Source organism: Heterodontus francisci, chromosome 18 (assembly GCF_036365525.1).
Source record: "Heterodontus francisci isolate sHetFra1 chromosome 18, sHetFra1.hap1, whole genome shotgun sequence".
NCBI classification, from domain to species: Eukaryota; Metazoa; Chordata; class Chondrichthyes; order Heterodontiformes; family Heterodontidae; genus Heterodontus; species Heterodontus francisci.
Window position 1 is genome coordinate 5,708,787 of NC_090388.1, and position 17,522 is coordinate 5,726,308.

At 41.8% G+C, this 17,522-nt stretch overlaps 1 protein-coding gene across 7 annotated transcripts in view; it reads right to left on the reverse strand.

The window, feature by feature from the left end:
- mybpc1 (myosin binding protein C1) overlaps window positions 1–17,522 on the reverse strand; it is a 133,596-nt gene that overhangs the window by 54,551 nt on the left and 61,523 nt on the right. For all 7 annotated transcript variants that reach the window (XM_068050164.1, XM_068050163.1, XM_068050162.1 and 4 more), the window contains 5 exons: window positions 13,404–13,570; window positions 12,215–12,347; window positions 10,950–11,074; window positions 9,439–9,544; window positions 519–679 (listed from right to left, as the gene is read on the reverse strand). In XM_068050164.1, coding sequence (XP_067906265.1) covers window positions 519–679; window positions 9,439–9,544; window positions 10,950–11,074; window positions 12,215–12,347; window positions 13,404–13,570 — 692 coding nt within the window. The remainder of the gene's footprint in view (window positions 1–518; window positions 680–9,438; window positions 9,545–10,949; window positions 11,075–12,214; window positions 12,348–13,403; window positions 13,571–17,522) is intronic.

Below are 17,522 nucleotides of genomic sequence, written 5' to 3' on the forward strand. Positions count from 1 at the left end.
ACAAATGAGCAGATTGATAGAATTCAATAACTTCCTGGAACAGGATCTGAACTAGGAACCTCTGTATTCCTATTTTTTTTAATTATTCATTCTTGAAAAGTAGGCATCACTGGGAAGGCTGGCATTTATCATCCATCCCCCCCCAAGTTGCCCTCAAGAAGACAGTGGCGAACATACAATGGAGTAGCTTTTGCTAGGCCACATCAGGAGGCAGCTAAGAGTTAACCACGTTGGTGTGGGACCGGAGTCACATCTAGACCAAGACCGGGTAAGGATGGCAGATTTCCTTCGCTAAAGGGACGTTAGTGAACCAGTTGGGTTTTTAATGACAGTCCGACAGCTTCATGGTCACTTTTACTGATACTTTTATTTTACTTTTATAATTGAATTCAAACTACATGGCCTGCCCTTAGAATGACACAACGTTTTTTAGTTTACATGGCTTGTTTTTTTTTTAAAATATGACAGCTATGGTTATCTCCTACCAAAAACCCTTGTTTGGAAAATGTGATACGTACTATCAACTTTCATCACAGCCGAAGATTGCCCTCCAGTTGTCTTCACTGAGAACGTTCCTGAGTCAGCCTTGGAGGCTTCTGGGATGATCAGCCAATGTTTCTTTCCTTCTGTCCTAAAACGGTGCTTGGGTGAGGCACCAAGTTCAATCCCATTTTTATACCTGAGGCAGAGGTGGACATCTCTGATTAGGAGAAAGGCAAACTAGAAATCACGTTTTATTTTAAGACAACTAACACACCACAAAGTGAGCTGATTAGATAATGCTTATTCAATAATAGAATGATGCGATACAGAAGGTGGCCAATTGCTGCACGGTGCTCATGGTACAGTTTTTGGTAAACTTCTCCAATTAATCTCACTCCCCTGCTCTTTCCCCAACTCCTGCCAATTCTATCTTGTCAAGTATTTCTGCAATTCTCTTTGAAAGTTACGATTGAATTTACTTCCACCACCCTTTTAGGCAGTGCATTCCAGATCACTGTGCAATTTTTTTCCATATCTCCCCTTTGGTTCTTTTGCCAATCATCTTAAATCCGTGTTTTCTAGTTACTGAACCTCCCAGCAGTGCAAACAGTTTCTCCTCATTTGCTCTAAAACTCTTCATGAACAAAATATTACAGCATGTGAGAAGGCTATTCAGCCCATTGTGCTTGTGCTGGCTCTTCAATTGGAGTTAATGTTTAGTTTTAGTTTAGTTTAGAGATACAGCACTGAAACAGGCCCTTCGGCCCACCGAGTCTGTGCCGACCATCAACCACCCATTTATACTAATCCTATACTAATCCCATATTCCTATCACATCCCCACCTGTTCTATATATTTCCCTACCACCTACCTATACTAGGGGCAATTTATAATGGCCAATTAACCTATCAACCTGCAAGTCTTTGGCATGTGGGAGGAAACCGGAGCACCCGGAGGAAACCCACGCAGACACAGGGAGAACTTGCAAACTCCGCACAGGCAGTACCCAGAATCGAACCCGGGTCCCTGGAGCTGTGAGGCTGCGGTGCTAACCACTGCGCCACCCTTACCAGTTACCACCCTTCCCAGCAATCTGTTATAGTGCTCCTTTCCAAACAGTCAGAGATCGCGGTCCACATTAGTACCAATGACATCGGTAGGAAGAGGGATGAGGTCCTGAAAGCAGATTTTAGGGAGTTAGGAAGGAAATGAAAAAGTAGGACCTCAAGAGCAGTAATCTCAGGATTACTCCCAGTGCCACGTGCTAGTGAGCATAGGAATAGGAGGATTGATCGACTGAACACGTGGCTGGAGAATGGGTGTAGGAGGGAGGGCATCAGATTTCTAAGGCATTGGGGCAGGTGGGACCTGTACAAGATGGACGGGCTACACCTTTACGGGACTGGAACTAACATCCTCGCAGGGAGATTTGCCGGCGCTGTTGGGGAGGGTTTAAACTAGCTTGACAGGGGAATGGGAACCTGAGGGGTAGCTCAAACTGGAAGGAAGTAAAGCTGGTAACAGGAGGTAGAAAAGAAGCAAGTGACATTAGAAGACAGGTGAAACAAAGGCAAGCATCAACTAGGCTTAGAATGCAGAATGTCAAGAAGACAAGGTTAAGGGCACTCTACCTGAATACACACGACATTTGCAACAAGGTAGATGATTTAAAGGCACAAATAGCAGTACATGGGTATGATCTAATTGCCATAACTGAAACATGGCTACAGGGTGATCAAGACTGGGAACTGAATATTCAAGGATATTTGACATTTAGAAGGGCAGGTAAAAAGGAAAAGGAGGTGGTGTTGCACTGATACTAAGGGATGGGATCAGTACATTAGTAAAGGAGGATCTCAGATCGGAAGAACAAAATGTGGAATCTGTTTGGGTAGAGCTAAGAAACAGCTAAGAAACATTGGTAGGAGTTGTTTATAGGCCACCAAATAGTAGTGGTAGTGTGAGACATGGTATTAATCAGCAGATTACATACATAGAAAATACAGCACAGAACAGGCCCTTCGGCCCACGATGTTGTGCACGTTAGAGAAGCACATAGCATGGATAATACAGTAATCATGGATGACTTCAATTTGCATATAGACTGGGTAAACCTAATGGTGTGGAAGATGAGTTTCTGGAGTGTGTTAGAGCAGTGTGTTGAGGAACTGACCAGACAACAGGCTATTTTAGATCGTGTATTACGTAGTGAGACAGGATTAAATTAACAATTTTGTAAAAGTACCTTTAGGAATGAGTGACCATAATATGACAGAATTTTGCATTATGTTTGAAAGTGAAGTAGTTCAATGTGAAGCCAGGATGTTAAATTTGAACAAAGGAAATTATGCAGGTATGAGGGGCAAATTGGCTGAGGTGAATACATTAAAAGGTATGACAGCACATAGGCAATGGATAGTCTTTAAAGAATTATTACATAGTTTACAGCAACTATACATTCTTTCAAGGCACAAAAACCCCAAAAGAAAAGGCAGACAACTGTGGCTAACAAAGGAAGTTAAGGATTGTATAAGATTAAAAGAAAAAGCCTATAAAGTTGCCAGAAATAGTCATAAACCTGAGGATTGGGAAGATTTCAGAATACAGCAAAGGTGGACCAAGAAATTGATAAAGAAAGGGAGAATAAAATATGAATATAAACTAGCAAAAAACATAAAAACAGACTGTAAAAGCTTCTATAGGTACATAAAAAGGAAACGTTTGGTTAAGACAAATGTGGGTCCATTACAGGCAGAGTCAGGAAAATTTATAATGGAAAATAGAAAAATGGCAGAGAAGCTAAATGATTACTTTGAGTCTGTCTTCACTGAGAAAGATACAAGAAATCTCCAGAATTAGAGATTCAAAGGACTAGAAAGAATGAGGAATCGAAGGAAATTAGTATTGGTAAAAAGATTGTATTGGAGAAATTAATGGGGCTGAAGATTGATCAGTCCCCAGGACTTGATATTCTACATCCCAGAGTGTTGAAAGTGGTAGCTATGGAGATAGTGGATGCATTGGTGATCATCTTCCAAAATTCTATAGATTCTGGAACGGTTCCTGCTGATTGGAAGATAGATATTTAAGAAGGGAGAGAGAGAGAAAACAGGGAACTACAGACCTGTTAGCCTTACATCAGTAGTAGGGAAAATGCTAGAATTTATTCTAAAGGACGTGATAAATGGACATTTGGATAATAATGATCTGATTGGGCATATTCAACATGGATTTATAATGGGAAATCATGTTTGAAGAACCTGTTGGGGTTTTTTGAGGATGTTACGAACAGAATTGATAAAGGGGAGTTGGTGGACGTGATATACTTGGATTTTCAGAAAGCTTTTGATAAAGTCCCCCACAGGAGATTGGTTAGCAAAATTAAAGTACATGGGATAGGAGGTAATATACTGGCATGGATTAAGGATTGGTTAACAGGCAGAAAACATAGAATAGGAATAAATGGGTTATTCTCGCGTTGGCAGGCTGTGACTAGTGGGGTACCACAGGGATCAGTACTTGGGCTCCAGCTCTTCACATACGAACTTATGAACATACTAATTAGGAGCAAGAGTAGGCCACTCGGCCCTTTGAGGCTGCTCCGCCATTCATAGCTCAACTGATTACTCCACATTTCCACCTATCTCGATAACTTTCCACCCCTTTGCTCATCAAGAATCTATCTACCTCTGCCTTAAAAATATTCACCGCCTTTTGAGGAAGAGAATTCCAAAGACTCACGACCCTCTGAGAGAAAGAATTTCTCCTCATTTCTGTCTTAAATGGGGGGTCCCCTTATTTTTAAACAGTGACCCTTAGTTCTAGGTTCTCCCACAAGTGGAAACATCCTTTCCACATCCACCCTGTCAAGACCCCTCAGGATCTTATATGTTTCAATCAGGTCGCTTCTTACTCTTCTAAATTCCAGTGGATACAAGCCTAGCCTGTCCAATCTTTCCTCATAAGACAGCCCGCCCATTCCAGGTATTAGTCTAGAAAACATTCTATAATGCATTCCATACTCTAAGAAACTTGTGTGAAACCATTTTTTCCAATTTCCCCTTCATTATTCAACTGATAATTCTTAGACATCATCTTTTGCCCATTTGCCAAATTTGCCAACTCCTGGAAATAATATTTCACTTCTTACAACCTTAAACTTTCCCAATTTGAAAACCTCTATCAGGTCCCACCCTGGTCTCTGTTCCAGTGAAAAGGCCCCAGTTTTTCAAACCTTTCTTCACATCTCTAATCTCTCATTCCTAGTATCGTTCTAGTCAATCTTCACTGTCACCTTTCCATGGTTCTGATATCCTCCCTATAATGAGTGACCAGAACTGTCTGCATTAGTGGCCTGACCAACATCTTGCACAAGTTTAACTAGCTTTTCTAACTAAACCATGGAGGTTTACTGCGAAGAAGCAGACCTTTCTGCCTATCATGTCTTTCCTGGCCCTTTTCTGGAGCAATCCAGAATTAATCCAAACTATCCTACTATCTCCCTATTGCACATCCAAGGGGGTAATTTTCACCTTCATCGTTAGAGCAATAAACTAACACAGCGAGTCACCAACCCACCCCAGCACAGGTACGAAGGGCTGAATGGCCTCCTTCTGTCAGAGCCTGCTGTCATTACTCCTCTGAAATGGACAGCAACTTCTGGTGTCCACACATGAGCAGTTAAAAGTGGAAATCCAGATGTTGCTGTGAGTGATTCCTTGCTCCTTCACAGGGTGTGCTGTTGAAGTCACAGTGCAATCTTTAGAAATCACTGAATTGATGAGAATTTCCCCTTTCATACTGTAATATCATTGTTAAAAACACGTCAAAACGTTAATGAGGTATAACAGGGTTTTTAAACCAAGTGCTAAATTGCAGATCTGGCCTTGAAAATCTAATATATAATTGTATAATATCAAATTTTTCCATTCTGATAAAATTATATTCAAGACTTAGAACTTATTTTTAAATTTTGCTTCTTTCTGATATTTCAGCTTCTAATATTTATTCATTTAGAGATACAGCACTGAAACAGGCCCTTCAGCCTATGCCGACCATCAACCACCCATTTATACTAATTCTACATTAATCCCATATTCCTACCACATCCCCACCTTCCCTCAATTCCCCTAACACCTTCCTACACTAGGAGTAATTTATAATGGCCAATTTACCTATCAACCTGCAAGTCTTTGGCAGGAAACCGGAGCACCCGGCGAAAACCCACGTGGTCACAGGGAGAACTTGCAAACTCCACACAGGCAGTACCCAGAATCGAACCTGGGTCGCTGGAGCTGTGAGGCTGCGGTGCTAACCACTGCGCCGCTGTGCCGCCCAAAATATATGTGTCCCAATCATTGTCTGTAAACTCTATAAAAAGTGAAGGATAAATCAATGCACTTTATTTCCTGGTTTGATGTCTATGAGAATTCTTCAATGTGATTGGCTGTTTATCCTGCTTGATAGCATCAATGTTGCAGGATGCCTGGAGATCCCCTTGACTTGGTGCCAGGTTCAAATTAAAGTTGGGCAAGGGGATATCCACACCGCAGTGGTCAGAAGATCTTTGTGGGCAGCTTTCTTTGACGTCAATGGCAAGTGCTGTCACTTCTCTATTGGTTGCAAAATCTGCAGCAAAGATTACAGAACCAACAGCTTGCCATTTAAATTAACGTAAAAATGGGCAGGTTCTATAATCGGCACATGATTTGTTTAGTTCATTTCCTGCCCAAATGGTTAAGTTGAAAACTGCTGCTAAAGTCTGGTTTCTTCAATTAAGGAGTCCAAACAGAAGAATTATCTGCAAGCTAACATGATTATATGTTGATTCGATATGTCCACTAGTCCAGTGGGACAGGAGAATGCCTGCTATCCTTGTTTTTCTTTCCTGATCTCTCTCTCATTGACTTGCCTGCCTCAGCTTCTCTCTTTCCTGTCATAATCCATATCTCAAAGGCGTATGTTGTGAAGTTGAAGCAGTCCAATATCAAAAGCAGTTTCATCATCAAGTGACCCCTCCACGACCTTGCCACTCCCTGTCTCTGTAACCTCCGCCAGCCCTACAACCCTCTGCGATCTCTGCACTCATTCAATTCTGGCCTTTTGAGCATCCTTGATTTTCATCACTCTGCCTGGGCCCGACACCTTGCAATTCCCTCCCTAAACCTCTCCACCCCTCTACCTCTCTCTCTTCCTTGATGATGCTCCTTAAGGCCTATCTGTTCGACCAAGCTTTTGGCCATCTGTCCTAATATCTCCTTATGTGGCTCGGTGTCAAATTTTGTTTGGTTACAATCCTCTGAAGTGCCTTGGAATGTTTTACAACATTAAATGTGCTATATAAACACATGCTGGTGTGGTTGTGTAATCCACCACGAATGGATCAAACAAGTGTCTTTGCTATATTCACATAAAGTGGCACCATGTTTATAAATAAAATCTGGGAGGTACCTACTTATTAAAGAGAAATTTGCATGACTTATGAAAAATATTTTGCAAGACGTTTCAGTGAATTAAAGTAAATAAACCACTCAATCATACTTCCAATACTTGGTGTTATGACAGAATCATTGAACCATAGAAATAATACAACACAGAAGTAGACCATTTGGCCTTTTGTGCCTGTGATGACTCTTCGGTAGAACTATCCAATCAGTCTCACTCCTTTGCTCGCTGCCCTTAGCCCTGCAATTTTTTTCCCTTCAGGGGGCATTGCTGATGTATTAAGTGAGTATTTTGCACCTGTCTTTACCAAGGAAGGAGATGCTGCCCAAGGCATAGAGGAAGAGACACTGGATGGGCTAATAATTGATAAAGAGGAGGTATTAGATAAGCTGGCTGTAATTAAAGTTGTTAAGTCACCAGGACCAGATGAAATGCATCCGTGGACACTGTGGGAAGTAAGGGTGGAAATTGCAGAGGCACTGGCCATAATCTTCCAATACTCCTTAGGTAGAGGGGTGGTGCCAGAGGACTGGAGAATTGAAAATGCTACACCTTTGTTCAATAAGGGTGGAAGGACATGCCCAGCACCTACAGACAGTCAGTTTAACCTTGGTGGTGGGAAAACATTTAGAAACGATAATCCGGGACAAAATTAATAGTCACTTAGATAAATGTTGATTAATTAAGGAAAGCCAGCATGGATTTGTTAAAAGCAAATCGAGTTTGTCTAACTTGATTGAGTTTTTTGATGAGGTAAAAGAAGGTTGATGAGGGTATTGTGGTTGATATGATGTACATGGACTTCCAAGAGGCATTTGATAATGTACTATACAACAGACTTGCTAGCAAAGTTAAAATAAAAGGGGCAGTAGCAGCATGGCTATGAAGTTGGCTGAGTGACAGGAAACAGAGCAGTGGTGAACTGTTTTGGACTGGAGGAAGGTATATAATGGGGTTCCTCAGGCATTGGTTAGAACCAATGATTTTTTTTCATATATATTAATGACCTAGACTTGTGTGTGCAGGTCAAAATTACAAAATTTGCAGATGACACAAAACTTGGAAACATTGTGAAGTGTGAGGAGGACAGTATAGAACTTCATGAGGACATAGACAAGTTGGTGGAATGGGCAGACAAGTGGCAGATGAAGTTCAATGCGGAGAAATGCGAAGTGATTCATTTAGGTAGAAAGAACGAGGAGAGGCAATATAAAATAAAGAATACAATTCTAAAGGGGGTGCAGGAGCAGAGGAACCTGGGGTTATATGTGCACAAATGATTGAAGGTGGCGGGGCAGGTTGAGAAAGCGGTTAATAAATCAAATGGGATCCTGGGCTTTATAAATGGGAGCTTAGAGTACAAAAGCAAGGAAATGATGATGAACTTGTATAAAACACTGATCGGCTGCAACTGGAGTACTGTGTTCAATTCTGGCACCACACTTTAGGAAGGATGTGAAGGCATTGGAGAGTGTGCAGGAAAGATTTACAAGAATGGTTCCGGGGATGAGGAAATTCAGTTACATTCATAGATTGGAGAAACTGGGGCTATTCTCAGAGAAGATTAAGAAGAGATTTGATAGAGATGTTCAAAATCATGACCGGCCTGTAAAGGGTAGATAGAGAAAAACTGTTCCCGTTGGCGGACGGGTCGAGAACCAGAGGACACCAATTTAAGATGAATGCGTAAAAAAAGTTTTTCCTCATGGCAAACAGTGAGTGGTTAGGATATGGAATGCACTGCCTGAGAGTGTGGTGGAGGTAGATTCAATCAGGGCTTTCAAAAGAGATTGGATAAACACCCGAAGAGAAAAATTTTGCATGGTTACAGGGAAAAGGAAGGGAAGTGGGAGCTGAGTTGCTCTTTCAGAGAGACGGCATGGACACAACAGGCTTATTGGTCTCCTTCTGAGCTGCAATCATTTCCATGATTCTATAATAATGAGTATTTATCTAATTCATTTATGTTTTTGCATCACCCACATGATTCATTCTGCACAATGATGTATTCTGTATGGGGCGGCACAGTGGCGCAGTGGTTAGTACCACAGCCTCATGGCTCCAGCGACCCAGGTTCAGTTCTGGGTACTGCCTGTGCGGAGTTTGCAAGTTCTCCCTGTGACCGTGTGGGTTTCTGCCGGGTGCTTCAGTTTCCTCCCACAGCCAAAGACTTGTAGGTTGATAGGTATATTGCCCCTAGTGTAGATAGGTGGTAGGAGCATTGTGGGGATGTGGTAGGGAATATGGGATTAATGTAGGATTTGTATAAATGGGTGGTTGATGGTCAGCACAGACTCGGTGGGCCAAAGGGCCTGTTTCAGTGCTGTATCTCTCTATGAATCTACAATGCAGCAATTCTGCCTGTACAATCTCTACAATGAATAAATGTTCAGTCTGTACAATATGGTCAGTATTCAGTATAAGCATTCTCGTGTAATTCTTTTACAGGTATTTGTGGAACTCCTTTTTCTTTTTGAATTAGTAAGGTCCTGCGATTGGGGGTTCCCATACCATTTCACTTGTGCGTTTTCTTCCGACACTTCGCATTCCAATTCCACCCTTTCGCCAACCAGCTCATTCCGATCTTCCAGCTCACGAGTGATTAAAACAGGAGGCTCTGCAAGGAAACAGAACAATGCAGGAGGATCAAAGCCATTGGGTTTTTCAATTGTCAATATGGCCATTCCTCCTGAACCCTGCCATTGCAGAGACACATCTTTTGAGTTCAACTTTCATCCTGAAGTCTTCCATAGAGAAGGGACTTCAGACAGATATCAGTTAGGACCTGGTTCCCAGCCAATACAGATACTCATCCAAAAAAACGAAGTATTGTGTGATCCTGGATGTTGAGTCATGACTAAGGTTAGAGCGTGTGGACAAGTAAGGAGCAGAATGGACAGCAAGCTGGCTACAAAACAGAAAACAGACAGTGGGGTTAAAGAGAGTTACCCAGGCTGGCAAAAGTTGGGAAGTGTGGCATTTGACTCTGCAGTGAGCTTCTGACCATATCACCACACCATCACCAATTTGCACAGAGATTGGTGCTGGGACCATTATAGTTCACATGAAAGATTTTGACTTGGGAATTGAAAGTGCAATTTCAAAATTTGCATAAATTGGGAGGGTGTAAGTTAATATAGAGGGAGGGGGATTGCGACAAAATACAGGAAGACATTACTAAACTTGCTTAATAGGCCTGTAAATGACAAATTAATTTCAATATAGGTGTGAGATGAAGTGTTCTGGTAGGAAGAATAAGGAAGACACATACTCCTTGGAAAATAATGGTCTAAATGGGGTAGAAGGGCAAAGGGATCTGGGGGTACAAAGGTAGCAACACAGGTTAGCAAAGCCATAAAAAAGCTAACAATGCTTTGGGGTTCATTTCTAGAGCAATAGAATTTAAAAACAGAAAGTGTATGTTACACTTGTATAGAACCTTTGTTAGACCATACTTGGAATATTATGAACAGTTCTGGTCTTCATATTACAATAAGAATACTGAAGCACTGAAGATTTATAAGAATGATTCCAGAGCTGAATGGTTTTACCCATTAGGAATGAACAAACAGGTTGAGGCTCTTTTCTTGAGCGAAGACTTGAGGGGTGACCTGATAGAGGTCTTTAAGATTATGAAGGCGTTCGATAGGTTAGACATGTTGGGGAGTCCAAAACTAGGGACCATAAGTTTAAGATAGTCACAGATAAGTCCAAAAGGGAATTCAGGAGAAACTTCTTTACCCAGAGTGGTGAGAATGTGAAACTCACTACCTCGGGGATTGGTTGTGGTGAATAGTATAGATGCATTTAAGGGAGGAAGAAAGGAATATGTTGATAGGGTTAGATGAAGAGGGGTGTGAGGAGGTTTGAGTGGAGCATAAACACCAACACAGACCAGTTGGGCTGAATGGCCTATTTCTGTGCTGTAAATTCTATGATATTCTAAAGAACAGGAAGGCAGCAAAAATAACTTACAAAGAATAGACAGGAATGCTACAGAGGAGGTTTTGTAATTTATTTACCTTTAACAAACAATTCTGTCGTACACTTCTCATGCCCGGCTTTTACCTCGTATGCTGCATCATCCGCCATGGTGCAATTTTTTATCGTCAGCATACGCAATGTCCCCTTGTGTTCAAAGATATATCTGTTCAAAATTGCAAAAGAGAATTTCACTGAATACAAGCTCAACAGGCCAGTTTGATGAGCTTATTTGAAACACTCCGCACCAGACTTTTCAATTCCATCTGTCTCCTGAGCTTCCCGCTCATGCTGAAGCCAAAAGGGCACATCCTTGGCTGCCTTGTTTAACCCTCAAACCTCATATCCTATCAGCAAGATTGTCCTTTACCACCTCAGCAACATCATCCACCTCTACTGTTACCCTTCCCCCATCATTACTGAAACCATCGCCTCATTCATGCCTTGGTCACTTTTCTTTACATTTACTCTTGAATGTGGGTAACACTGACAAGGCCAGCACTCATTGACCAAACAAAGGTAATAGTGGATCGCCTTCCTGAACTGCTGCAGTAGAGGTTTGATACAAGAGAGTGACTAGCTGGACCACTCTTTCAACCGCTACAGTCTGTGTGGTGATGGTGTTAGATAGGGAATTCCAGGATATTGGCCTAGAGATGGTGATATTTATCCAAGCCATGTGTAACATGAATGGGAACTTGGAGGTGATGGTGTTCTCATGTAAATGCTGCTCTTAATGGTTGAGGCTGTAGGGGAGGGAGGTGCTGTAGAAATAAACTTCCAGGTAAAATTCTTTCAACGCATCCCTTAGTGGCATTGTAAAGTCCACCCTAAATAAACTGCCATTCACCCAAAAATCCTGCTACCTGCATCCTATCCCGCAGAACTAAAGGAATGCCACACTGTCGGAGGTGCTGTCTTTCAAATAAAATGCTAAATTGACCACACAACCCCCACCCTCCCCCACACTCCCACTTTGCTGATCCTAGGGCACTATTTCAAAGACTAAGAGTGGGGAGTGCTCTCCATTGTCCTGGCCAATATTTAACCCTCAACGGACATCAATAAAAAACAGATCATCTGGTCATTATCTTATTGCTGTTTGTGCGAGCTTGCTGTGCACAAATTGGCTGCTACATTTCCTACAACATTGGCTACACTTACCTAAGTACGCAAATGGCTGTAAAACACTGGGACATCCTGAGGTCCTGAAAGATGCTAGATAAATACAAGACTTTCTTTTTATTGTAACTGAAAGGGAGATGGGTTGAATGTTAACCTATGAAGTTGAAACTTCAAGACTTACTTTGGACCTGGCCGTATTTCTTGTCCGTTGCGATACCATTTCAGGTCAACAGTTGGATCTGCCAAATCCACAACAAACCTTATCTTGTCACCTTTCTCCACTTGGTACCCAGGTTCCAGAATCTTCGCAAAAGCTTAATGCACAATTGAAAGAAAAGTATGTATGAGAGAAATGTAAAGCAGAGGGAATATTTAAAGGTCATCTAGATTTTTTTAATGAGAGAAGACAATAGAATAAAATTTGATATGATATGGTAGATAAAGCCACAAGGAAACCATCAGCATTTTTGGGTTTTATAAATAGTGGAATAGTGTGCAAGAGTAAAAGGCATTTGGCTATGGATGGAGTACTAGCCACAGTTTTGAGCCTCCCATTATAGCAAAGAGGATTGTTGTTGCTGTAGTTTATTTGGGCTCCTCATCTGCCTGCAAAACCCCATAGATTAACATTGCAAATGGCCGGGTTCCAAGAGGGCAAGTAACTACTCATTTTTATCTGCCTACTTACCATGTTTCCTTTGAGCAGGTAGGGTTAAAATCAATCTCAATGATTCTATTACCAGGTCTTTGCAGGAATTGAACTCAATGCCTTTGCTACACATTGCAAAACTGTGAGGAAGAGTGTTACAATGGATGACATAAACCTACAGTCAGGTTCCTATCATTTTTGGTGAGGGTGCAGAAGAGATATATCAGGTGGAGAGACTGGAGAAGCTGGGAGCAGAGGTGGTTGAGGGAAGATTTAACAGAGATTTCAAAATTATGAGGGGCTTTGATAGTGCGAACAAGGAAAAACAGTTTCCACTGTCAGAGGGTCGGTAACCAGAGGACACAGGATTTAAGGTGATTGGCAAAAGGAACTAGAGGGAAGCTGATGAGAAATTGTTTTACGCAGCTAGTTGTTGTAATCTGGAATGCACTGCCTGTAAGGGTGGTAGAAGCAGATTTAATAATAAACTTTCAAAAGCAAATAGGATAAATACATCAAAAGAAAAAAAATGCAGGGCTTTGGGGAAACAGCAGGGGGTGGGAGTGGGACTAATTGGATAGCCCTTTCAAAGACCTGGTACAGGCATGATGGGCTGAATGGCCTCCTGTGTTTCATTATGATTCATTCACAGTGACATACAGGCAACGCAGAAATGCAGCAGTGACCTATGATCTTTTAGCTGATCTTTAAAGATACTTGCCAGCACTTTTTTTCTCTTTTTTTTTAATCTTCTTCAAGCGTTTCAGCAAGCCCCTGAGATCAGTGATGCCATATTCAAAAGCTATTTTTTCATACTCATGTGGCTGAGCATTTTTCAGAAGCTCCCAAACATCAACGTCCGGTTCCGTGCTTTCTTCCTTCGTTTCTCTAACAATAAAAATACCATTAAGACACTGGTTTCAATTCCTTGTTTCTAAATCCCTACATGGCCTCACTCCTCCCTATCTCAGTAAACTCTTCCAGCCCTACAGCCCTCCCAGCTCCTCCAATTCTCTCCTCTTGGGGATCCCTGATTATCATTTCGCCACCATTAGCCACAGTGCCTTCAGCTACCTCAGCCCAAAACTCTGGAACTTCCTCCCTAAACCACTCCATCTCTCTATTTATTTCTCTACTTCTCTAAGATGTTCCTTGAAACCTACCTCCTTAACTAAGATTTTGGCTACCTGTCATAATATCTCCTTATGTGGCTTAGTGTCACACTTGTTTGACAATGCTCCTGTGAAGCACCTTGGGATGTTTTACTATATTAAAGCTGCTATATAAATTTAAGCTGTTGTTGTTGGAGATTAGCATAATTCTTGTGCTCAGATCTCAAAGATTATGGCCAGGCTCGAAGGTCTGTTTGGAATATTCCCATGCCACAAAGCAAATCCAGTACTTCATTGGCTGTAAAGCACTTTGGGATATCCCAAGGTTGTGAAAGGCACTTTATAAATGCAAATCTTTCTTTCTAGATCAAGTTGGGTGCTAAGGTGTATTTATAGGATAATTCATTGTAAGAAAGCATACCAGTTTGTCCTTTTACAAGGCTTTGGCTAGGCTTCTGTTAGAATACTGTGTCCACTTTCGGTCTCCTCATACTGGGTGATATTGAGGTGTTGGAAAGGTATAGAAGAGGGCCACCAGACTAATTCCCAGGTTGAAGCAACTTAGTTACCCAGATAGGCTCAGTGAGCTGGGATCCTACATTTAGAGAAGTTGTAGATTTTCACCAGACTTTCCTGTCTCAAACTGGCAGGAATATTCAACCAAGGCCAGGTGATGTAGTGACTTGATGTGTCCTGCTTTCTGTCATTAATACCACATTAATGCTGATAGAATATGATGAGTGTTAAAACCAACTCCCAGCATTACTAAACGGTAGGGAAAAGGTGGAGGCGGATTAACAAAACATTCATGGAAAGGTGATTTTTCAGTTAATTTGGATCAGTTTTTTCTTTGTTGGTTCAATTCTGATGATGGGTTCACCATCTACATTTGTACAAACTGCTACTCCACTCCTTCTCATTGCCCCAAAGGCATGGACCCAATGGGATTCTGCCTGTGTCTTTTGCAACTTGATAACGCGATTAGATTTCAGCTACCACAATTTTATCATCAGGGTTTAAGGGTTCACAATTGGGCCAATCTTTAACTCTATGGTGGCCATTCCCACCTCAGTCAGCAGGTCCCAGCTCCAGTCAGTCCCATGAGTGGTGACCAGACTTGGAATTCCGGGTTGACGTCCAGCAGAATACTTGTGTCCAGCAGTACATACGGGTAGTCGAATTGGGAGCAGAAGTAGGCCATTCGGCCCCGCTAGCCTGCACCACCATTCAATAAGATCATGGCTGAGTTGTTTGTGTTTCGAATTCCACACTCCCCTCTACCCCCGACAACCTTTGATTCCCATGACTAATAATAATCTATCGACCTCCGACTTATAATTATTCAATGACCCCGCCTCCACTACCTTCTGAGGCAGAGAGAGTTCCAAAGTCGCATAATTCTCTGAGAGAAAAAATTTCTCCTCATCTCTGTCCTGAAAGGGTGACCCCTAATTTTAAAACGGTGCCCCCTAGTTCTGGACTCAGCCACAAGAGGAAACATCCTCTCCACATTCAACTTGTCAAGACCGTTCAGGACCTTATAAACTTCACTCAAGTCTTCCCTCACTCTTCTAAACCCCAGTGAAAACAAGCCCAGTCTGTGCAACCTTTCCTCATAAGACATTCCGCTCATTCCAGGGATCAATCCAGTAAACCTCCTCTGAACTGCCTCCAATAAGGAGACCAAAACTGCACACAGTATTTAAGGTGTGGTCTCACAAATGCCCTTTATAACTGAAGTATAACATCCTTACTTTTATTTTCAATTGCTCTCGTAATAAAGGATAGCATTCCATTAGCCTTCTTTATTACTTGCTGTACCTGTATACTAACTTTTTGTGACTCATGCACTAGAACACCTAGATCCCTCAGCATCTCGGAGCTCTGCAGTCGTTCTCCATTTAAGTAATACTCTGCTTTTTTATTCTTCCTGTCAAAGTGAACAACTTCACATTTTCCCGCCTTATACACCGTCTGCCAGATTTTTGCCCACTCAACCTATCTATATCGGTATGCGAGCTCCTTATGTCCTCTTCACAACATACTTTACTACCTAACTGTATGTCATCTGCAAATTTAGCTACCATGCCATCACTCCCCTCATCTAAGTCATTGATATAAATTGTAAAAAGTTGAGGCCCCAGCACAGACCCCTGCGGGACTCCACTAGTCACATCCTGCCAATCAGAAAAGGACCCATTTATGCCTACTCTCTGTTTTCTGCAGCCAGCCAATCTTCTATCCATGCTAATATGTTACCCCCCCCCCCACACACCATGAGCTCCTACTTTGCGCAATAACCTTTATGTGGCACCTTGTCAAATGCCTTCTGGAAATCCAAGTACAGGTTGTCAACAGGCTCGCCTTTATCCACAGCAAATGTCATTCTTCCAAAGAACTCCAACAAATTGGTTAAACATGATTTCCCTTTCACAAAACCATGCTGACTATTTCCGATTACCTTGAGATTTTCCAAGTGCCCAGCTATAGCCTCCTTAATGATCGATTCTAACACCTTTCCCACAACAGACATTAAGTTAACTGGCTTATAGTTACCTGTTTTCTGTCTCCTGCCCCCTCACTCCCCGCACCAATTCTTGAATAGAGGGGTTATATTTGCTATTTTCCAGTCTGATGGAACCTTTCTAAAATCTAGCGAATTTTGAAAAATTAACACCAATGCATCTACTACCTCATTAGCCACCTCTTTTAAGAGCCTAGGATGAAGTCCATCAGGACCAGGGGACTTGTCAGCCCGCAGCTCCATCAGTTTGCTCAGTACTGCTTCCCTGGTCATTGTAATTTCACCAAGTTCCTTTCTTCCTTCCACAATTTACAGATATTACTGGAATTTTTTTGTATCCTCTATAGTGAAGACAGATGCTAAATTATTTGTTCATTTCATCTGCCATTTCCTTATTATCTATTATTAACTCCTCATTCTCACTCTCTAGAGGACCAACACTCACTTTACTTAGTCTTTTCCTTTTTAAATACTTGTGGAAACTCTTGCTATCCATTTTTACATTTCTAGCTAGCTTCCTCTCATACTCTAATCTCTTCCTCCTGATTATTTAGATGAGCACTTGAAATGCCATAGCATAGAAGGCTACGGGCCAAGTGCTGGAAAATAGGATTAGAATGGTTATGTGCTTGATGGCCAGCACAGACACGATGGGCCGAATGGCTTGTTTCTGTGCTGTATAACTCCATGACTCTATGATTAACCTTTTAGTCATTCTCTGCCGTTCTTTATAATCTGACCAATCATCTGACCTGCCACTCATCTTTGTGCAATTATATGCCTTTTCCTTAAGTTTAATACTTTCTTTAACTTCTTTAGTTAACCACGGATGGTGTGTCCTCCCCTTAGAATTTTTCTTTATAGTAGGAATATACTTATCCTGAGTATTCTGAAATATCCTCGTGAATGTCTGCCACTGCTTCTCTATTGAGCTATCTTCTAACCGAGTAACCCAGTTCACTTCAGCTAGCTCAGCTTTAATGCCCGCACAGTTGCCCTTATTTAAGTCATGGGTGTGGGTGGCACCGCCATCATTGTGTGGTTTGTGGGAACCCATACAACCCTCCTGCTGACTAGGTCTAACCTCCCTACCAACTGCTATAAGTTGGTTATGACCACAGAACCAGTGTTCACATCATGAATGAGACTGTCAATCAGCTTGCAATCCCTTCTGCTACTTCACACTGTTGTCCAAAGGAAGAAC